The sequence below is a fragment of the Lepisma saccharinum genome, chromosome 19, assembly GCF_977018435.1.
Source record: "Lepisma saccharinum chromosome 19, izLepSacc3.1, whole genome shotgun sequence".
NCBI classification, from domain to species: domain Eukaryota; kingdom Metazoa; phylum Arthropoda; class Insecta; order Zygentoma; family Lepismatidae; genus Lepisma; species Lepisma saccharinum.
This window is the reverse complement of record NC_139247.1, coordinates 29,823,041-29,847,323: the sequence shown is the minus strand read 5'-3', so window position 1 is coordinate 29,847,323 and position 24,283 is coordinate 29,823,041. Positions and strand designations below refer to the sequence as shown.

The 24,283-nt window shown below is 36.2% G+C and overlaps 1 protein-coding gene across 2 annotated transcripts; it reads right to left on the bottom strand.

Annotated features, from left to right (window-relative positions):
* Nucleotides 1-392: 392 nt before the first annotated feature.
* LOC146003102 (uncharacterized) lies at nt 393-22,427 on the bottom strand. Of its 2 annotated transcripts, XM_083141274.1 has the most exons (10): nt 22,314-22,427; nt 17,189-17,246; nt 15,785-15,877; nt 15,124-15,243; nt 11,766-11,828; nt 9,356-9,418; nt 4,831-4,872; nt 2,857-2,928; nt 2,338-2,432; nt 393-561 (listed from the first exon to the last, which is right to left on the bottom strand). In XM_083141274.1, the coding sequence occupies exons 2-9, from the start codon at nt 17,219-17,221 to the stop codon at nt 2,349-2,351; spliced, it is 570 nt and encodes a 189-aa protein (XP_082997400.1). In that variant the 5' UTR covers nt 17,222-17,246; nt 22,314-22,427; the 3' UTR covers nt 393-561; nt 2,338-2,348. The 2 variants fall into 2 exon arrangements, with proteins under 2 accessions (XP_082997400.1, XP_082997401.1); XM_083141275.1 differs by lacking the exon at nt 4,831-4,872.
* Nucleotides 22,428-24,283: the final 1,856 nt, after the last annotated feature.

Genomic DNA, 24,283 nt, shown 5'->3' with positions numbered 1-24,283 from the left:
GTGTGTTTGTGTTTGTGATTATTCCTGCACACAAACTAACAATGTGGACAATTGCATAAAACAAAACAAACGTTAATTTTCAAACCGGTCATAATTCAATAAATGTATTTTGCCATTGATAATATTACTCTAACATTTTCTCAAATATCAGTTTCCCCTACTTTTTTTTAGCATAACAAATTTTTATGCTTATTAACTGAGCAAAAATTCTTACAAATTACTTTAAGCCATAGAAGACGAGTCTTGTGACAGTAGTCATTTACGTGTGTAATTTAATTTGAATCTAAATTATAAACTTTCAAGCTAAAAAAATAGGATTTACTGTAATGAATAAATTAAAACAAAAGTATTAACAAAAATATAAAGTTTAAATTACTATTGCAATGGTTTTATTGTGACAATGTTGAAATCATTTTACATATTAACACTATTTCATTGTGACTTCCAAGGATAAGACTTCAGTAGAATTCTTGGTTCTCCATTTGCAGAAATTTTGTGACAGCATTCTGTATATACGTATAAATATTAACTTGACTGATAACACACACTTAGCAGTTTTCCCTGTAAGAATATATTATATGTACAGGGTGGGAAATAACCTTTTGCTAGGGGTCTGCAGGAAAAAGTAACAACAATTAAGAAATGATGGTAATACCAAATGTTTACTACGAAAATTGTGGTTACAAAAACAAAATTTAAAGTTAGTTCACGACAAAGCACCTTGCTTCAAGGCAAATGCTAAAACCAAGACCTTCTTCGGCGAAGTGGCATTGACTTCTTCAGCAGTTCTGAATGGCCGGCTGCATCACCGGACCTGAATGCAGCGGAGCATTTTGGGGCTATTCTGAAGGACGCAGTTGAGTCCTTGATGATAGTGGAACGCGGACCGGACCGCTATTCCCGGCCAACACTCCTTGCACATCTGGAACAAGTCCTCCGTGACATGGAATGGAATACGGACTGTTTGCGAATCTTCTGAGCTCCTACCCTGAACGTCTTCGTGCTGTGAGAGAAGCAAACGGCGGACATACTAACTTTTAATTTTGTTTTTGTAACCACAATTGTCGTAGTAAACATATGGTATTACCATAATTTCTTAATTGTTGTTACTTTTTACTGTGGACCCCTAGCAAAAGGTTATTTCCCACCCTGTATGTATTGTAACAAGTAAGTGTAACTTAGATTTAGTATACTTATAAAATTAATGATTCCTTTCAAGGACTCCAGCTGAGAGGGGCCAGAGTGGCACTTGCTCACCCTGAGATATCAGGAAAACTTCATATGATTCGAGTTGTGAAATTGCAGCATGAAAATATGCACACCATCAACCAAACTAAGCAAAGTACACAATCATAAAAACAAATAGAAATAAAATCTTTCAAGCTGCTGCCAGTATGCACCTGCTAAAAACGTTAGATGGGTACCCCAAACTGGCTACGAGAAAGGGTTTTCTACTCATTCTGTACTCAAAGGGTGATTTAAATTTCTACAATTCTTAACACATGTAGTACATACTGTTTTCTCCATACTCAGCCTATATATTTATGTATGTTTGTTTATGGTATTCCTGTATTATGTTTTACCAATGACGACATCTATTGCATTATTCTTAATGATGAATCTTGATGTTCACATTCAATTCAGTTTCTATTAAATAGTGGAGTCAACTTTGAACTTGATAACCACGCCAAGGCACTTTCAATTCATTCCAATTTTATGAGATGTGAAACATGTTGTTATTTTATGACTGAAGTGCAAGATATGAAATCTTACTCTGCCTGCCAAAGCTCAAAGTGTAAATTTCTAGAAGGTTGTAATGTTTGTATGGACCAGGAGGGGGGGGGGGAGGGGTGGCAATAGCAATTATTGTAGTGGGCTGCCATGAAACGAAAATTTACTTTCCAGTTTGAAGTGGGAAGAAGTGTATGTACATATACGCGTATAATATGATAGACATGCTGTATGATAGCGTCTCTCAAATCTGTGTAATTTGGTCAGCTTCTTAATTACATACGTAGTTGTTGTCGTTATGGAGTTTATAAGTCAATGATTATATTCCCAGCAACATTTTCTCAATGAAGGTGTCCCTTATTCTTCATGTCAGATATGCCACAAATTGCCACCAAAAAGAAAATGCTCAGGTTCATCAATCCAATTTATTTCAGTTTAACTCTTAAACTGTAAAGTAAAAATGTGTGAAGAAAAATTGTCAGCATAAAGTTATCTAGAAATGGTTAAGTGAGACATGATTTTAGTATTATTATTTGTGAGAAGGAAAATAAATTTATGTTGTCAAATATTTTATACCGGTATTTAGTATTTTAGGAAAAGTCTTACCTTCCTCCTTACTAAGAACAGAGAGCTGAATCATTTTCTGAATTTTCAAGCTCACCGATTTCGTTCTCCATCACGGTTTTCAAATGGCCCAGATACTGCAAAGAACAAAATTCATAGATACACTTGTGGACCTTATCTCGATTTAAACCAATCTAATGTTAAAATGTTTTACTCATAAGGTTCAAAAAATTGAAGGATTTGGTCAAATCTTAACTCTCGCAAAAATATCACAACGTTACAGCAAATATGCAGTGACATGATTGTTTAATTAAGTGTTTTAAGGGGGAGAGGTTCGAACGGGCAGGGTAAGTCCTCTTCTGTCCTAAGCTGCGCTACCGCCTATATACGCATTTCATTTTGGTTATTTAATTTTGATCTGGTCAGGTCTGTACCTCAATCGCAGTCTTTAAGGTGGACTGCTTTGAATAAGTGCCGAGCCAATAGGTCTTTGACACGTGGTGGAGATGCGGGGCATCTAAACTAGGAAGAAGGATAGGAGAATCGTAGTAAAGTGGTTACCTCTTCAAAAGCAGCTTCCATGATCTTTGTCTTGTCTTCAAGGAGGGTAAGAAAGATCTTGTAATTCATTATCTAAAAATATAAATAAAACGTTACAATACATACACGAAATCAAATACTAACAAAAACACAGGCATTTACTAATTGTTTCTAATTGTTTCAGTTATCTTAAAAGAATGATGATACATCTTGTAAACGTTTTTACTACGTTTTACTGTGAAATTAGCAAGTCGATCTTTTGTTACAAATTAACTAAGCACATTAGTAAATAGTAATAAACTGCCCACGGTAAGCCCTTACATGTATCAAATCTCTTTTTTGTTCCTACAATAGTGTATAAAAATCAATATATACATACAGACCGTCACAAAAAAATAGCACCACTCTTAAAAATTGCATGTTTACCGTGATTTAATAAAAATCGTAATTTTTATCCACCCTGTATGTGACCCTTGCCCTTGTCCGTTCACAGGCTCAGAACAAAATTAATTGTTTATTTATTTATTTATTTATTTTTTATTATTATTATTATTATTATTATTATTATTATTATTATTATTATTATCGTCCAGTTGCCGGAAGATCACATAATTCATAGCGGAGCACAAACGCAGTGGTGCTGTTTTTTTTTGTTTCTTTGGGTGACGGACTGTATATATATATATATTCATTCATTCATTCCAATATTGACTCAAACACGCAAATGTACGGGAATAAAGAATACTTATAGCGTATGAATTCCGTAATTTATAGTTTCTTAGTCCCCAAACTTTGCAGTTGATTAAAACAACTGTTAACGTTCGTATTTTTTATATCCCATACAACAAGCGGACTCACCGAGATAATTCCCATCGATAAGACTTTCAATATACCTAAATCATATCTTCCTTTCTTATTAATTGTGATGGATCTTTATTGAATATCTTTGTTGACCAGAACAGGCAAGTAGGCGGTCTATTGAGAATGTGTATATCGCATCAAGTTACATAGTTGATAGTTATTTCACCTCATCATATCTAATACACAGAACATTAATAATTTCTTAGATATCGGAAAATAAAATAAATCGATTGTTAACTTTCGATGATTGTTCTGTCCCAGACGGTAAAATGAAAATAACTTTGAACATAATGAATAATTATAATCATATATTCTCTTCATCTAATTCTTTTCTGTACCGACCATAGCAAACCTTAATTTCATATGATTCTAACATATCACTCGAACCTCCCACATTAAACCGTGATTAAATCGTCACCTTCTAATTAAGCGGTTCCGGATTTGATATCCGCTGGAGGCTCATAATGGATTCCACTTTAAACTGTTGGTTAAGTCCAGTTTAGCCTATCTGTACATAACGTGGACTTAGACAAACTGAACATAAACACCGCTCAATTTTTGGTACAATTTTTTTGGTTATATAACTTGCCATTGTACGTACAGTCACGGACACTGCTGGGATGTAAGAATTACATTAAAAATCAATGCATTCATTACAACCCAGAACTGTCCGTGACTGTACATATTCAATTTAACTAATCGCAACTATGAACCGTTTACTACTATCGTAGATCTACTTTATTACGGATCAAAATCACTATTGCATGTTGCATTTTCAATTAATAACGAGGAAACAACAAAAGAGTTTACTTAGAAAGGCTTTTATACTTTCTTCCATTTTTAGTAATAGTAACGAAACCTTCCTTACTGAATTAACAAGACATTAAGCATTAAGATGTAATAAACATTCTTCCTTTGTTTCCCAAAACTTGTATAATGAAATTCGTAAATATTCCATTCTATACTACACCAACATATAAGTTAGTTACAAGTATATACTCGGATTCAAGAAGCACCTACATTTTCTGCATCCAAACCCCCTCACTACCAAAATGTGCGCCTTAGATTCGAAGAAATACCGTATTAAAATTAATCCTTTTAGTTGTGATTATATTGAATGCTTTGAAACAATACCTGCTTCTTGATGGCCAGCAGATCACATCCTCTTTTCTGTACCTACGATGAATCAATTCATTTGCATTAATATATAATTGCTTTGCTTATATTTGTTTTACATACCAGCAACAAATGCTAAATACCTTAATTTATAAGCTGCTACAAAGTCTTTATCCCAACAATAGACAATAACTTAAATGTCAGGAAATGCATGCATGTTCATTTGTAATTTTTCATATTTAACTTCAATTTTCAACCTGTTAAAGTTAATTCCGACCTTGAGGTTTGAAAATGAATTGATGTAATTATAGAATGAATTCGAACACCAAAATATGTTGAGAAAATTGAAAAAAATATAATAGATGATGTGGAATTTTGAAAGTAAATTTTGGAAAACAAATGAGACAAGAATATCAAATTAAATACCATAAAGTAATTTCAAAACCAGCTTTTCTACATGGCAGCGAATGTTGGACGTTTTGTCAACATGATAGAACTAGAATAAATTGTTCAGAAATGAGCTTTTTGCGGTGTTTAAGTGGAGTAACCTTACGGGACAAAATTAGAAGTGAAGAAATCCGACATAAATGGAAGGTTGAAGGAATGATAGAATAAATTCAAAACTATCAGATAAAGTGAAATAAGTATGCTCTGAGAATATCAGATAGCCGTTTGACTCGAAAAGTTTTATATTGCGGGGCAAAGGAAAGAAGAAATTTAGGAAGATCACATCGCCGATGAAATGGTCAATTTAAGTAGTCGCAGAACTGGATTGGGTTACTCAGAGATGGAAAAGGTTGAAGATGAAAGGTTAATCACATATCGGTATATCTTTCATAAAGCAAGGGACTAAATTATTGGGGTCTAGTCAAGATGAAACGAGATGGAGGCAAATCGAGACGAGATCGAGGCTTTCTTGTTTCTCGTTGCTGTCTAGTTCAAGATTGCTAATACGTTTGAATGTAAGGTGTATGAAAATTTCGCTTCAATCAAAAATGATTTAGCATATGACTCATTCTCGTGAGTGTGTTATATGTGCAAAAAAAGTTTGTTTTCAGTTTGCTTTCATGTTTCCTCTGTTACATTTTCTTCCCTACTGAATTAAGACTAAAACAAAATAGAGAGTTTCAGAAAGAAACTACGCCCGAAACTAGAATGTCAATGAAGTTTAGGTAATCTAATGTGCCCAAAAAGTGTTGTGAGTGAATCCTATCTACTTTTAACGATGATATGTAGAAACGTTTTCAACATTAACACTGCAGAACCGAAAAGTGAAAATAGCGTTATTTGGGTTGAGTGATATTAACCACGTAGAAGTCATATTTAGCGTGTGATTAAGTTAACATCTACATTAATGAAATTATATTTTTATTATGAAACAATAAAAGTATGCACAAGTTGAATAGCAAAATAGCTGGTATCACGGAATTGTAGAAGAAATCGGGGAATAATTACAAAATTGACTCTGTAATGTACTATTGAAGGAAAAATTGCCATAGGAGTTGAAAATAGAATTTAGTTTAAGATATTTGACGCCTTAAATATTTATTTGTTGTTGATTGTTGTTTTAAGTACACTTTATGCACAGAAAGGCTAATCGGGACTGGACCTACAATTTAAAGTGGGATCCTAACCACTATGTGCCTCCACCGGGTATCGAACCTCGAACCCCTTCATTACAAGGTGACGACGCTACCACTGCGACATCGGGGAGGTCTAAAAATATTCATTTGTGAAAATGGTAATAGTTTTAAATCAAGTTCTAATGAATGAAGATAGTTTGGGAATTATATAGACGAAGCAAATTTCCTGAGAAACCATACAAAATATTTCTGAGAATCCAAACATTATTAACCAAGACAAAATAACAAAATACAAGGTATCTGAGAGTGAAAGAAAATGAAATTGCAAATTGACTCGTTTGATGATCTCAATGACAAAAGCCCACACTGTCAGTCAATAAAAAGTAACTAATACTTCTCTCTCAAACACTGATTCGTCACCTCATTCTGTTTTCTTTTATTTGTACAATCTTGACGTCATTCAATCGCAGACACATCAGATTTTTCAAGCATGTGTGATAAAATGTTAGTCTGTAGCTATTGCATTTTTTGTTTGCTTTACAATTGAATTTAATTAATCGCGAGAGATGTAAATAATTTTACAATGCGACATTATATATTGTCTTACACTTCTTGTTCTGGAAAATTCAATTTATTTACTATTTAAATTCACGATTGTAGTGCTTGCGTCATCAGAACCAATGGAATTGAACAAACAAGTACAATAAACAACATATGCTGAACAAAATCCTATACATTTTTTAAATGAATAACCTCACAGTCAACAGATCTTGTTAAGTCATATGTTTATGTTCTTTAACCAAATTCAACAGTTTTGATTGTAAATTTATTACTTGTGTTGGAAAATAAGTGACTTGACTGGCTCAAATATGATACAACAGTTCTCTAGCATCAATAACTTTATACTTATTTGTACAGACGCAAATACGAGGCTCGTTCGAGGTTGACCAAGACTTTTATTTATAGACAGGAAATATACATACATAGAAACACCAAACTATGTCAGTTTTTCAAAGCATTCCCCCTGACATCCAGACAACGTTGCCATCGTTGTGAAAGTTCCTTGATGCCTTTGGCATAGAAAGAAGTAGGTTGGTGTCGTAACCACTGCAGGACTTCGTTTTTGAGTACCTCATCTGTCTGGAAGTGCGTATCGCCCAAATGCTTTTTAAGAACCCCAAACAAGTGGAAATCACTGAGGATCAAATCTGGACTGTAAGGACTGTGTGATAAAACCTCCCAGTGCAAGTTATGGATATCGTAGTGCGCGCGAAGCCGTCATTTTGTTATATATCTCTTTCATTTGTGCCAGATTGATGGAATCATTATTAATTTTGCCACCAGAGGTCAATAGAATCGGTTACGCAATGACGTAATGAGGATGCCTCGGTACAACCTCGCAGCTCTTCAGGCAGCGCATTTTGGATTCTGACCCAGAGAGAGGAATTTTTTTTTCTTCAATTCAAGGTAGACACTTTGTGAAGGTGTCCGAGGAACCACAATATGGAGGGGAAGGATATGTACTTTCCGAAATGTTTTAAGTTCCGATCTTGCACTCACTAACTCAATTATATTTTGTTCATCATCTTTCTCTTCTATACTACGTGAAGAAGTGACTTGACAGTCAAAAGACAGGTTTAGCTCATTATTATTAATTAGTTAAAGTAATATCCATCAAACTGACGCAAGTGATAAGACAATGTTTATTTGAGCGAGTTTATTATCGAACAATCTTTCTTTATGTAGTCTAATTGTGCTTGCACATTATGTCAATAAACTCGCATAATTTGGAACAGTGGTGTATCTGTGTTGTATCTGTACATTCGAATAGCATAGCTACCACATAGCTAATAAGTAGACCTTTAAGGCGGAAATCTTCCAATGCGCGCTTACTTCAAGGATTGTATGCATTAAACAAGCCAGTTTAACCTGCATGAAGTTGGCCAGTGTTGTTTGAGTCAAATAGGCCGTGTGTGGCCTGGCATTGTCATGGAGAAGAATGACATGTTTCGACAACATTCCAGGTCTATTCCTCCGAACGGCCCTACGTACAGCACATGGATAACACCTTCCATGTCCCAGAAGACAGTTTCCAAAATCTTACAGGCAGACGACAGCGCTTTGCTTCTTTTGGGTGGAGGGGAACCCATATGCCGCCACTCCATGCTGCTTCGTTTGGTCCCCGGGGTGAAGTAATGCAACCATGTTTCATCACACTTGATGAAGAACTCCAGAAATGCATATCCATCGTTTCGATACCGATTCAGGTGCTGTTCACAGATCAACCTGCGTGCCGCCTTCTGATCGAATGTCAAATGTCGGGGCACCCATCTTGCACAAACCTTACGGAACATTAAATGCTTGTGAATAATTGTCTACATACTGCAAACACTGATATTGACTGTATGCGCTATGTCACGCACTGTTACTCGCCGGTCTTCAAGGATAACTTGATCAACACGTGCGATATTCACCGGAGTAAACCTGTCCGTGCGGTTCATTTGCTACCAACTCCCACCCGTCTCTGAACTGTTGACACAATTCGTACACTCTTGCTCTTGACAGTGTTTGTTCACCATACTGTGCTTGCAGTCTACACCAAATTTCAGCAGGTTGCACCTTCTCATTCACGAAAAATTGCATTATACACCGCTGTTCCACAGCAACAGATACACTACTTGACGCCATCTTTGTTTACACTACTGCGCATGCGCCAAATGCGTCGCAAAGGATCATGGTTATTCGCAAAGAATTATGGTCTGTCCTGCCAAAGTAATGCAGCGTTACATTGATTCATTAATATTTTAGGCACGAAAGTCTTGATCAACCTTGAACGAACCTTGTAGTTATCTAATGTATTGTGCAGTTTGTTTTGTGACCATACCACATTCATAAATCTAAAAAGTTTTCTATCTTGATGTATTACTCAATCAATAACTAAAAACAAAACTGTGACTTACCTTATCGTGCAGAAATTCCATGTCAAAATCCAATCTTTCAAGATCCTCTTTGTCCAGGAGAAGCTGAAACATAACAAAAATATAGATACATGAATAGACCTTTAAAACCGATATTTATTAAACTACTGTATCATAAAAGTAAGATAAAGTAATATTTAAAGTAATTTTTAAAATTTAAAAATGATGTGCTCGAGGTCAAAACATGGTGATATTTTGGTCATTATTGAATTACAAAGTAATAGGAGCCATCCTTCTGTTTTCACCTGTAATTTTCGTGTCATGCAATTTGCATTGGACTCATTGAACACTTCTAAAATTGGAAAATACAACACGAAAACATTTTATTTTCAGTATAGCGTCTCATACCCTTTCTGCTCAAGAAACTCAATAATGACCAAAATGTCACTTACAAATGTTTTACCCCCGAGCCCTTCTGCCTTGTTCTACATTTTATTTAGAAGCAAATTGAAGTAACTGATTTTATAACGAATAACGATATCCAGAACTAATTTTATTCCCGAACAAAATGTCTCTTTCTGATGTATTTTTGTATAGTGAAATCAATTTTGTTTCCAGAATTTCTCTATCACCCATAGTTTTACTGTGTTCAGGATGGTTCATATACTTACGTAGACATTATATCTGAAACAAAAGTTTACTACATTCAACGATAATATTATTTTGCCTCCCGAATGGCTAAATAGTAACAACTGATTGAGTGATTGATGTGTTTTATTTTACTTTGCCTTTCGTGCCACTTTTGGCTAATTTGCGAAGATGGGGACATGATGAAATTGATGAATGGACACTAACCAACATCCATTCCCAGGCCGGGATTCGAACCCGGAACTCCTGGCTTTGTAGCGCAATGTGCTAACCAATCCGCCATGGGGGCCGGCTAAAGGGTAACGACCTGCCCTTGTTATGAATGTATTTCGGGCTCGATAACCGGTGGAGGTCGTTGCATAGTGATTCCAATTCCATAACGAGTAGGTCCAGTCTCAATTAACCTAATACCGGCCTCCGTGACGGATTGGTTAGCTCATCGCGCTACGACACCAGGAATTCCGGGTTCGAATCCCGGCCTGGTCATGGGTGTTTGCGAGTGTCCATTCATCAATTAAATCATATCATCACTCATCCTCATCTTCGCAATTAGCCAAAAGTGTCAGAAAAGCGAAGTAAAATAAACCAATTCAGTCAATCAATCCACTAGTCTATTTGTGTACATAGCGGGTTTAACTTTCACAATATGATCATTGCGTGTGATATGAAATAATGTTTTATTTCTGTAGATTTGTAAATGTATTTTAGGAGGAATGGAGACAAATTTGTTCTTCGTGTAAACTAGGGGTAGCCACGAAAAATTCTGGGCAGAGGTGTAGAATGAGTTCAGTGTAGGGGATTCATCACTATAATAATTACTTCTTGATTTAAACACTCGACGTTTTTGGGAATTTCAAAGTGTCACCATCTCCGAATACCACTTCTCTGTTGAAGTATCACAAGTGCAGTGCGATTACAAATTACTTGGTAAACATGTTCTTTTTAGGTCATAAATACCCCTACCTGTTACCCTGTTATTATTCATCTTTCCCATTTGCATATCAAGTCTGAGCTGATGATGATCTTTGTCAAAGCTAGAGTCACATGCACGAGGAACGGAGATCATCAGTATCAGTAAAGTATAAATCAACAATAAATTAAAAAGTGTTTTAGTGCTCTATGTTAATTGAATTCAATAATTTGAAGACATTTTTGACACATAAAAGTTAAGTAGGTGTCTAGTTTTGACACAAGAGTGGCGTGGATATGTGATATTTACATTAGAGATCAGAAACTCCATAAGTTACCACAATTATGACAGAAATAACAACACAACTGCAGAAATGGCTGGAAAACATTGAGTGCACGACACAGAAACGTCAAAGGACAATGACAAACCAAATATCGATGCATTAGTTACAACGTTAAGGCACCACTAATTTAGAGAACATGCAATACGAAACTATATTATAATTTTAAATCAAGTGTGTCGTTTTCGCTCGAAAACGTTAAACGGATTTCTTACTTTGTTGTACATTGTGCATACCAATTTTCTAAGGCGCTGGGTATGAATGTTCCATAGAATATATAATATATTCATACCCACCGTCTTAGATAATTGGTATGCATAATGTACAACAAAGTAAGAAATCCGTTTAACGTTTTCGAACGTAACGATACAGCTAATAATCACGATGTAAATTTAACAATTAGGATATTTTTTCTTATTCATAGGAGAAAAACCATCCTCAATTTATTTCATATACAGTATATGTATTTTTCTATTTGGCATGAGATACCGTGAAGATACCGGTATAGATAATGTTATTACTGTGAAATATATAAAATATATTGTTTTGTTTACCGTGTATATCCTTCCTATCTGTTTCTCTAGCACAACCTTTTTCTTGCGTTGGAGTAGAAGTCCCTGAAACAATAAGTTTTATTCATATAAAACGTTTAGTAGTGGATAATGATCAAATTTGTTGAAAAAATATAGGTAACCAATAGGTTAATAAATACGTACAAAGGTGTCGTCAACATGTTAATGAAGCCACATAAATTGGTACAACGCAGAATAATAATCTGATAGACGTGATTCGTACATCAAGTGTTGTTTAATTTTTTTAGGGCTTTTTGGCGTGAATACATGGATAAGAACATTCTTCCGCAAATTTGATTTTCGTACTCGACAAAATGATGCCTACAAATTTCATCTTGGTATGGTGAACTCAAGAATACCTTTTCTTGACATACGTTCAATTACAAAGTCTTTATTGGTCTTGATATTTGATAAAGAGTGCAAACAAACTTCCAAGGACGAAGAATCTCTCTATGCTCCTCTAGAAGCGTCACAGTTATTCACACCTTCTTTCACACACGCGACTGTAGAACCCCCTCCCCCAGATGTATGCAATTCTCCACATTGATACAAAATGCCCACGTGTTGAGACAATGCATAAGATGTACGCTGTACAAGTTAAGTTGAGGAATGTTACAAAACAGACTCCGCAGAAAACTTTTATGAACGGTACCGAATTCCTGGGTGCAACACAGACCATTGGCGGTTATATTTAAATCACAAAATGGAGTGTATCCCATTATGACTTGCCGGCTCGGTTTATCACGTGAACGCAACACCCGGAATGCCTATACGAGAATTAAAACCGGTCCTGGATGCTAGAGAATACTCATTACTCTATGATGCCTCCAATCCATGTTCACCATGTCCTCTCCTCTTCAGGCATCTATATAGGTTAGCCTTTTGTAAGGTGTCCAGATATTATTCACCCCATAAAAGTTGTCCATATAAAGCTTTCTATTCAAGTGAAGTGGAGGTTGTTAGTATTAACATGAAGAAGAACACAAAACATTTTTTCTATGTACTTGGCAACACTCGGTATCATCATGCATTTCAGCAAAATATAAAAAATTGAAATGGCGACGCTGCAGGGAAATGAATTTTTGTGTTGTGGTTGTGAGGAACAAAATCTCCTATACAACATCCCACAGATTTATTTACGTGGGGCTACGTGATGGACATCGTATACAACAAGAAAGTTACGGACTTGGTGTAATTGATGTGCAGGAACTAGGAGGCTGTCGCATCAGTCACCGTGGATATGATCAGGAATACGTGGAGTGAATTCATCAGTAGACTTGATATTATGGAAACCACTTCGGGTGCCCATGTAGAGGTTTATTAATAATGATAAATATGTGAACTAAAGATTCCTTGAGTCAATTAATGTAATTTCATGTCTGTTGTTTTCGAGAAACTATTTACAGTTAAGATATTTTGACGTGTTATGAGGTGTACAATTTATGGACACCCTGTATTTAAGTTCAAACCAAAATGTGAGATTCACACACCCACACACACACACACACACACACACACACACACACACACACACACATATATATATATATATATATATATATATATATATATTCGTCTTGCATACATGCACCCACTATCTGTGTTTCTGTTTGCTGCCTTCCAATTCCTTCTCCTCCTCGCACAAGTTGTAACTACAGTAAAACGTCTTTAATCCTGACCCCGATATCCCGGACTTCGCTTAATCTGGACAGGCAGAAGGAAAAAAAGCAGAATGCAAGGTTTTAAATGTTGCTAGAAGTCAACAAGAGAATTTCTCAAACAAAAGGCAGTCAAACACTGATAAAATTCTGTTTCCCGCAGACTTAGTACTCCATTGTATAGTGAATTTAGGCTTATGCCCTTTAAATACACCATAATAAACGTGTTTTGTTGCTATAAACGGAGTTTTAATGCACTTTCTACTGTTCTTTTAGGTTATTTCAGTTAATCCGGACTTTTGTCAAACCGGTCAACTTATCCCCCCCCCATTAGTCCGGATTAAAGAGGTTTTACTGTACTACTAGTTAATTATGGCTTAGCCGATTGGCCTATACCAGTGGTATCCGAAAGTATCAGCTGTATTATATTTACCGATACCGAGCGACACTTTTCTCGACGTTTGGATCGTTCACGGAATCAAATACAAGAAGTCAACGTATCCTGAAAGTTATGCAAACATTGAGGTTTCTATTGACTTTGCACCAATATTAAGGGGAAAACTGTATTTTTGTGATAGGCATTTAAATATTCTGATGTTATTTTTAAATACTTTAAAGCAAAATTCTGGAAAATTTATGCTTGTAATTGGAGTCGAATACTCATGTACTAATATTTATCAATATGTTGTACAACTTTTACTATTACAATTTTCAATCACCACTATTAGTATCGATGGGAATCGGTAAGAGAATTGCTATCGGTATAGGTAACGGTTCAAAGTGGTATCGTTTCAGCCCCTACTAATTCATCATCCGATGAGCTTCCATTTGAATTGCTGGCTGGTCCGATGTGTTTGTAGCCGTGCTGGCCGTTCACAATTGCTTAACACTACGGTTGCAACATGAGCCCAATTATCGATTTATTTATATATTGACTTGCTGTTTTAAGTTCACTTTATGCACAGTAAGGCTAATCGGGACTGGACCTACAGTTTAAAGTGGGATCTGAACCACTATGTGCCTCCATCGGGTATCGAACCCGGGACTCCTTGATTACAAGGCGACGACTCTACCACTGCGCCATCGGGGAGGCCAATCAACAACCAATCTTGGGTTATGAATGTATGCAAGAATTATTTTTTTTGTGTGCTTCTGCACATAAGGCCATTTTCCACCCTTCAGTGTATATGGGGAAATAGCCCCTTATCGAAAATATTTACCTAAGAGTTAAAGAAAGGGGTGTAAAAAACTCCTTGGGAAAAATTAAAAGTGCAAGTTAAAACAATACGAAAACACTAAAGGCTTCATGAAAGAGACCAGCTCTTCTTAAAAAAAAGAGCTAAAAACATTTGCTAAAACGTTGTCGTCATCTCCCAACAGGGATGATAGACAGTTGGGAAGGTCATTTTGTATTTCACTTCATGGGTCTCTCCGATGGCATAGTGGTAACATCCGCGCTCCTCCTTTGATACCCGGTGAAGGCACATTGCACACTGATCTCACTTTAAACTGTATGTCCAGTCCCGATTAGCTTATATGTGCATAAAGTGGACTTAAAACAACAAATCTCCACAAAAAATATCACTTTGTTCCTAATGTCTCCAACAACAGCGAGCGTTCTGGAAGAAACGTAAAACATTAAGAGGCTCCTTTCATCTTTGCTGTTCACTGGAAGGACCCACCTTAACAAACAGGGCGAAAATCATCAGAGAAACCATGAATAGGACCAGGAGTTCCAAGCTTTTTAAATGCGCGTTGTACCACTGCGCTGCATCGGCCAGGTAGCAGAACACGGAAGCCTTCTGTAACGCAAAATTATTTCCAATTAAAACCAAATGTGACATACACACACATACACATGATTTATAACATTAACCTGCAACTCAAATGTATTTATATATTGCACCGTAGAAAAAGGTGACTTGTTTCTGTAGCTACACCCCAACATCCACTGCTCGAAATGGAGACTTTGACATTCATAATGTTATTTTGAATATTCTTGAATTGGAAATGTCGAAGGTTAATAGCATAAAATAACACTTATTAACTGTATCTTCTGTGGCAGGAACTAAAATTGGTGGAACGTTTTAATACTTTTAAAAATTACAGGTGTGTGATAGCCGGCTGTGTTCTCCTTCACAAAAATCCCGTGTCATTTTGTATAGAAAGAGATTCAAAATCATCACCCACCATATGTATAGCACTAAGTATAATTTATTAAAACATAATTATAACCAACATTAAAGAAGCCACATAGATTTTATTTCTATAGCTTTATCAATGTGTTGATACTCTACTAATCTGTTTTACTAACTGATTCTTTTGAATTTGATATAGTCTCACCAAATACTCCAAGCCGAAAATTCTGAAGAACGAACATTTTGGAGTCACCTTGGGCGAAGCACACAACGACCACAGCCATGTCATGGGTCTTCCCTGGAAACAAAGAGCACATGTTACACCAGCTTTCTTACTCTGCATTCATCCAAAGGAATATAGCACACAGCAGCCACGTGATCGGTAGGTGCCATCGGAACAGAAGGGTGAGGGGATACTTTTACTCTTTGTAGTAGCCAATCCTTTCTTTTATTATTATTTTACGATTATTCGATAACATTAAAACAACGGGAGATTGAAACATATGAAAGGTACAAATTTTTAGTACAGAAATTAGCATTAGTATCCAAATCCAAATAGCCTACATTATATTTTTTGCGTCATTTGTATTAGGAAAAATAGGCACATACAGAGAAATAAGAGATAGAAAGGAAAAGATTGAAACTGTTACAAAGTGAGAAAACGAGACAAAAATGAAGTGAGAAAAAATAGTAAGAGGGGGAAGAGAGAAGAAGAAACAGAAAAATAGAAAGACAGAGAAACATGTGAAGAAAGAAATTGAGAAAGACAGAGAGAGAGAGAGAGAGAAAGATACAAAAAAGGTAATTATAATTATAATTATAAAATCAGAAGGCGAAGGACAAATAGATTTACTAGAAACAGAGAGAGAGAGAGAGAAAGAGAACGAAACTGAAAGGATAAAGAGAGGGAGAATAAGTTGGGGAAGAAGGGGAGAATCTTAGTAGCAGAAAACTAAACACCTCAAATCTATTTGATGGTTCAGAAAAAAAAATTGATGGAGTAGTGTGTTTCTTGGCTTTTTCCACTAATCAGTTACGCAGTTTGAGACATTTCTGCATATCGTTAAATGATGCGAATGAGTACTTTTCTCCATACCGATCTGTGCTGCATCTTTCTGCATCCTTATCAATAATGCACCTAAGCATTTGGTCTGAGCTACAGACTTTATGATAGTCAGTATAGTCCTCTTTATATTTCAGACACGTGATAATTTTAGGTACGGTAAGGGGCTGAACCCCTTATAATGTGAATAACTCAAATAGCTTAAGTGCTGACGCACCCACAATTTTAATTTCAATGAATAAAATTTGAATCTTCACTTATTTGTATCGTCACGATTAACCAGAAAAGGTTGTAAATTGACGCTAAATAACAAGCGAGCTAAATATGATTTAATTTTATATTTCTCATTGTTTATATATAAAAACACAGAACTCTCATTTGAACTGCATTCTGGCAACTAATTTCATCCTAAAAAGCAAAATTTGTCTGTTTTAAATTCAGAAGTTCATTTTCTAGCCAGTTTGAGAACCATATTTCACACCCCAATCCTAGGTTATTAATTAAGTATTAATAAAGCCATTTATAAATAAGAAAATATTTACTTACGATGTTTGTAAAGAAAGAAACCACATGATCCATTATTACAGGTGTCTTGTAGAATTATCTGAAATCAAACACAAGAAGTAATTCACAAACTCATAAATATTTAAGCTAACTATACATAATTGTATTGCATTACTCAGATAATTTTCAGTGTCATTATCAAATGAAATGCGAAAAACTGAAACGTCTATATTAAGAGTATAAATATCACATACCATTTAAAAATAAATCATTAAAGTTGCATTAACGTATAATTTAATTCCATTTTATGGTAGTAAAGACATAACTATTCCCTGTACGTACAAGGTCGACTAATTTAGTAATAAGCGTGTTTTATATAGTATAAATTAATACACTTATTTTTCACTCTTTGTAAAGGACGTCCCAATAAGAGTGACGGATTTAATATGCTTAATAGAATACTTTCTTAAAAAAGAATGACAAGTATTTTTACATCATTAAAACAGGTAAATGTTCCTATTTAAGAATGACAAGTTTAATTTTCACAACATATCTTGTGGTTGGGTTAGTAACAATGTCCTTACAAGTTCCTTTATCAGTTATCGTTGTAGCTTAGTTGACATGGAGCGTTACACAAAGGAACAATGAGTTAATAGAGAAAAATCATTACAAGAATGGCGAGTGTTATGCAGAGAGTGTTAGTAAGATTCGTGCAATCGTTGGACTTGAAAGTGTGTCTAGTGAGAGAGTACATTTCGCAAGTTGATCAAAAAATTTAAGGAAACAGTTTCGACAGCAGACATTAAAACATCGCGCTCTCGATTTAGTCAGGGGACATTTGCCGGATGTCATCTTTTATTCTTAAATCGGAACATTTACCCGTTGTAATGATGTAAAGAATTTTGTCATTTTGTAAATATACAGTATTTTCTTAAGCATATTAAGTCCATCGCTTTTATTGGGACACCCTTTACAACAGTTAGAAGCCATTTCATCTTCATGAATAAGAATGGAAAAATAGATTGCATGATAGAAAGTATGGTTTTATCACAGGCCTATCACGTAGGTTGAATTGTATGTTTTACAAATACGCTGTAAAAATAAACAAACTATCGGAGTAGTAAGCGAGGCAACAGTACAGTCAATGGCAATAAAATGAGACACCTAGATCCTTAAATACTCGTTTTTCTACAAGGCGTTATGTGTGTTGCCTAACTCTACGGCATTGGTAGAATTTGCCATTGCAAATTTGCTATTGAAATAGACTTGTCGCCTTAGAGGTAGGCAACACACATAACGCCTTGCAAGGAAACGAGTACTTAGGGATGTAGGTGTCTCATTTTTATTACCGTTGACTGTACATTGCATCATGACATGAAGGCACATAGAGGGTTGTGGAGGTAGATCTCCATCCATTCTCAATCTTGGCCATAGTGGAGGTGATGCAAACAGCATCATTCTCTCACCGTCTTTACACTGCAGTGAGAGAAGGGGGCGGGGAGAAATCGAGTGGGCAGAGCAAAGCATTACACGCTGCTTGGAAGGCTGATAACTGCCGTCGCCTCCCCCTCCACGCAATCCCGTTTCTCTCACGTGTTCATTGGTGGAGACGAATATGAGATTGAGTGGTGAACTCATAATATGGATGGTGGAACAAACTCACTTATGCATCCCATGCCTTACAGAGGATTCAAACCTGCGACCTCTGGGTTCGTAGCTCATTACGTTAACCACAAAGCTGTGCAGATCGCCGAATGCACCACCGTGACTCCATTTTAGGAGTACACCCACGTATGTAATTTAAAAGCGTGTGTCCCGTAGAAAATATTCGCGTTCCCCACTTTCTACGTCTCCCCACCCACTTTCTCTCGCACCATCACTGTAAATCTAAATTGTGATTATCCGTATTGAAATTGTATTCATATTTGTCATCTGGATACTCGTCAGACAAATACCCGGATACCCGTCATGTGATTATCGAATACTTTGATTTATTGTTTTGTTGCTTTTAGTCCACTTTATGCACAGGAAGGCTAATCGAGGCTGGACCTACAGTTTGAAGTGTGATCCGAACCACTGTGCCTAAACCGGGTATCGAACCCGGGATCCCTTGATTACAAATCGACTTTCTTACCACTACGCTATTGGGAAGGTCCGTTATCGAATACTTGTTTGGATGCTCGAATATGCATGGAGCGGCCACACCCAGCCCCCCGAAAATTTTATATACACCTAAAAATATATATATATTTCACACATAATTTAATGTCAGTCACAGTAATCCTTGTCTATAAGGACGTTGGAGGAACATGATAATTTCAGACCGAAGCAGTGTTTCTTGAAGGGGCATCACTATTATGGGGGAAAATATTCATCCTTTGCCTCTCTGCAAAAAATTACCTTGCTTGACCCTCCTTTGAAAAAAAATCCTGCGGACATCCATGCGAATGTAGCATATTTTTCTATCATCTCGACACCGATAGTGGAGTCATCGCATTAACCAGTGTCCATTCACAGCGCAGAACTGTTATTTTGACAAAATCCCGTTTCCCTGCTGGCTGCTTCGGGGAGGAGGGGAGGAGAGGACTTAAGTTTGCAGCGCCTAAGTGTTTCCACTCGTAGATATTCGCCATCCGGTTACCTACACACCTATTCCGTCGATACCCGAATAATCGTCATTTGAGCTGAACATACGTTGCCTCCATATCAAGATAACGGTCATCTTGGTACCCGGCATGACAATACCTGGAGACTTGGTCCAGATACTCATCAGTTGGATACGCGCCGTCCTGATACTCCCGTAAGCAGTCTCTCGAAACCATCACGGCAGTACGTAAATACTCATCACGTGGATACCCAAACTTCATATATCAGTCATGAAGATACCCATCCACTGGGTATCTAGATACCTGCCATCTTGATACCTCAATACTTACATTCCCATACTCGGATATCAGCCATATCAGAACCCAGATACCTGTCACCTGGATATCCGCCATTCGGCAGAGAATTATTTGATACACAGATACAACTCATAGCGATACCTGGATATATGTTATTTAGATACTAGTCAAAAATATGTCCACCATGTAAATACCCTTTCTCAGTACTCAGACACCCATCAATTGGATACCCAAATGCCCGTTGTGTTGATATCTGAATATCTTTCCTTACTGAAATTTTATACTTGCTATCGGTGTTTTTGTCATCTAGATACAAGAATACTAATGTTTTCAGTGCTTGTCATCTAGATATTCGCCATTTCCATACTCTTCACCCGCTGGTACACTGATACTAGTTATCTGTATATTCGTCATCTGGACACCCGGATACCCAACATCTCGATACTAGCAGTGATAATACCTCTATACACGTCTATCGCAAATGCATATTCATCTCATCTGGTAATCATATATCAGAAAAACACAGGGCTGAATAGGTTGCCTTTTGGGATATTCGCATAACAGGTGCATATTATGTGGATAACTGTCATAAAAAAAATATTTGAGTACTATGTTAAGCCATATACAGCATAGCCGGCCACCGTGGAAGAGTGGTTATCACAGCCCACTGTGTCGTCAGTGATCCCTGATTTGAATCCCGGCCTGGGCATGGGCCTTCTTTGTGAGTGTCCCTTCATCAATTCCATCATATCTTCACTCATTCTCATCTTCGCGATTAGCCAAGAGTATCAAAAGACAGAAGTAAAATAAACAAAATCAATCAATCTATCATATTTGGATATTGTAGATATCTAGTTATCATGATGATTGTTCAAAACCTGAATTATACTGAGTACCAAATTTAATTTCGCCTTGAAATCAAGGGATCCTGGGTTCGATACGAAATGGAGGCACATTGTGGTTCGAATGCAACTTTAAAATGTAGGTCCAGTCGCGATTAGTATTTCTGAGTACATGGTGTTTTTCTTTTTAAAAACAAAAAAAAGCTCTAAATCCAAAATTTCAATTTATTACGAATACTGATTCTTTATCATTATCGTTAAAATAAAATTGTTCCACGCAGGCTCAAACTACAAAATTGAGTTAACAAGGATTTTTTTTTTAGAAGGCATATGTTGTCATACAGACCGTGGCGGCGTTGGAGTGGCGGGGGGGGGCAGGAGGGGCAGTTGCCCCCCACTTTTCGCCACTTTTGCTCCCTCACTATGCTAAATCTTATCTGCAAAGGAAAATATACTCTCTTTGCCCCACCAGTTTTGGCACCTTGCCTCCCCGATTTTGGAACCCAATCGCCGCCACTGCACACAGATATATAGGCCTATATGCGACCTGCGCAAGGTGATTACCATCAATAAACTTATCTGATGAACTCATAAATCTAATGAAACATTAAAGTTCATGAAAGACATTTCCTTTTCGTGTGCATTACTCAACACTAAAATCATTGTTACACGCTTGCAATCACATATATCTCATATAGCATAACTCACACCAAGTCATATCTCAATTTTGGCCCTTTAATGCTCATTCTATTTGATGCATTTTTGTCCATTTTCATTTATTTTATTCAAAATAATGATAATAATTTGCAGAATAAATTTTGAACATTTGACATTATTGGTTCATTTAAATCATAGGATACGATTGATTGATTGATTGAGTTGGTGTTTTAAGTCCACAATTATAGGAAACGATATGTCTCTATTTAAAATGTACAAAAATTGAACCCTACATTTTGAAAAACGAACCATTCTCTTGAATGCTATAGCTCTTTTCCTGGGCTCTTCCTCTAAAGATCGAACTACTGAACCTTCGTTTGAACTACAGACGCAAACATTAACTTTTATTTTCTTAACGCACTTCTACAACCAGAAAAGATAAAAAATTTCAGTCGGACTTCTGTACTTATTACTAATACAAAATGTGTATATTTTACTTACTAGAAGACAGAGTTTGGATGCTTACGCACACGAATATCAAATATCTAACATAAAAATAAAAGTTATGATGTTAATTATATTGAATCTCGCTCTATCTGTCGATTGAGTTCACTCAAAAATAACTTAATTATCTGAATTGGCCTTGATAACCTTAACAGACACATGCTTCTAATTTCATGAAAAGTTTGTTATGATTCACTCAACTATCTACAAACATAAGAAGCTGGACATTGGTGTAATTGAAATGAATCATACAATACTCACTCCACTTCTGAAAAGCGACGCATGACACCGTTGCTCTCTACAGCGAACGTCGGACGTTCATACAAAGCATGAAGCGACAGGTAAGTAAATATGGATGGACTTGCATTATTGCCTGGAGATTTTTATGTGCGATAATCACAGTTAACAATTCGAGAAAATGATTGATTTGTGCACTCTTTGTTATTCCAGCAACAATAATAAATCTAGTAATTAATATTATATCATTGCATTGTTGCATTGTAACTAATGTAGTTCTTTATACATAATATCACACTTTCTCGAACACGTAGTATATTTAACAACGTGTTTGTATAAATATCAAAAGTGATTCTATATGAATTGCTTTCAGCAGTGCAAAAATACACGAATGTACAAATTTTGATATATTTGCCTTGGGCAGTTTCTGACTACTTTTTGTTGATAGATTCCTATGCTAAGTTATATGACCTAATAAATGGACATAAGTAGCTACATATTTTACCAATGACAACATTTATCTAAATGTCAAACCTCTTTCCGTTATCCTGATCTTGAATAGTAAAATGATTTTATCTCAAAAGTAAGATTTAGTACATTCGTGATTTTGTTATTGGTGCGACTATATGAGGTATGAGATAGGCTATCTTACCTTCATAACTCCGCCAAACATAACGGCCACATTTATCCTCCATTGTTACCCCCAGACAGTGGCGGAGATTAAGATGGACGTGGGGGAGGCAGTTGCCCCTCCCCCCTATTTTGCCACTTTAGCTTTCTGTCCTTGGAACCCAATCGCAGCCACTGCCCCCAGATAATCATTAATAATGAGATACTGGTTTAATCAGCTCAAGCTAACTCGCTTCTGTACATTGCAGTCAATGTTTAACTTTAAAAACCCACATTATTCAGTTTTCCCGACATTTCATTTATTATCATATGCAGATGCTGATTTCAAAATGTATTGCAACGAAGGTGCTCATCACATTTATAATTAAAAAAAATAACTTGTTCCTTGTTTCTTTGAATGCGATCAAAATAGCATTTTATTTTGTATCTATTTAAATAAGCAATATCGAGGCTTTTCCTGTGACTTTCATTCTCTGGCAAACTTTTAAGAAACACTAATAACATAAACAGCGATGTTGTTTATGTGCTGTAAAATTTGATTCTAAGTCTCTAAATTAATTCGCCTATTATTGCAATTATTCAACTTTACTGGAACTTTCCCCATCGTTTTGGGGCACTTCAGTACCAGACTAGCAGACAAGGCACTGAATGCTTTTTGCATATCAACTGAAGAAAAGTGCCAGTGAGGAGGAGAAGAAAAAGATTTGTTAGGCCTTGTGCAAAGATGCCGTATGATACAGCATCTCCAGGAAGCAATTACGAGAGAGGAATTTCAATCTAGAAGATGAACAGCATCCTGGACAGTCAAAGAAAGTGAAGAATAAAGAAATAGAGCAACTGTTGAACGAAAATCCAAAAATTAACGTCAAATGATTAGTTTGAGTAACGAAATTGAGAGGAAAATACCATTTATAGGCGGTGGTGATATTGCTGCACGATAACTCTAGGTCCCACACAGTAAAATGAACTAATTAGAAGCTCTATTCATTGGGTGGGAAAGTTCTGCCTCATGCGACTTATTACCCTGACGTAGCCGCTTCAGACTACCACCTGTCCCGGTTCCTGCATCACAAACTAGTGGATTTCCACTTAAGATACCTTAAGGAGGTGGAAAATAGCATTGCTGAGTGGATAGTCTCTAAACCGTCATTGTTCTATTACTAGGGGATTCGCCAGTTGCCTGAAATATGGCAATACGTGTATACATTTCCATAGAGAAGCTTTCACCGATTAAAATGCAAGACTATTTTTTTTATGAATAAAAATGTTATTTCCTTAAAAGAACCGAGATTATTTTGTGCACCTAATATACAAACGCAAACGCACTATTTTCAAAATTACACCAAGTACTTGGTAGCTCCAAG

Coding starts and splice junctions, on each gene's coding strand:
- LOC146003102 (XM_083141274.1), bottom strand. CDS start 17,221: ATGGATCATGTGGTTTCTTTCTTTACAAACATC. Junction 4,873..9,355: donor TGGAATTTCTGCACGATAAG/GTAAGTCACAGT, acceptor GATTCATCGTAG/GTACAGAAAAGAGGATGTGA. Junction 2,433..2,856: donor TGGAAGCTGCTTTTGAAGAG/GTAACCACTTTA, acceptor TGTTCTTTGCAG/TATCTGGGCCATTTGAAAAC.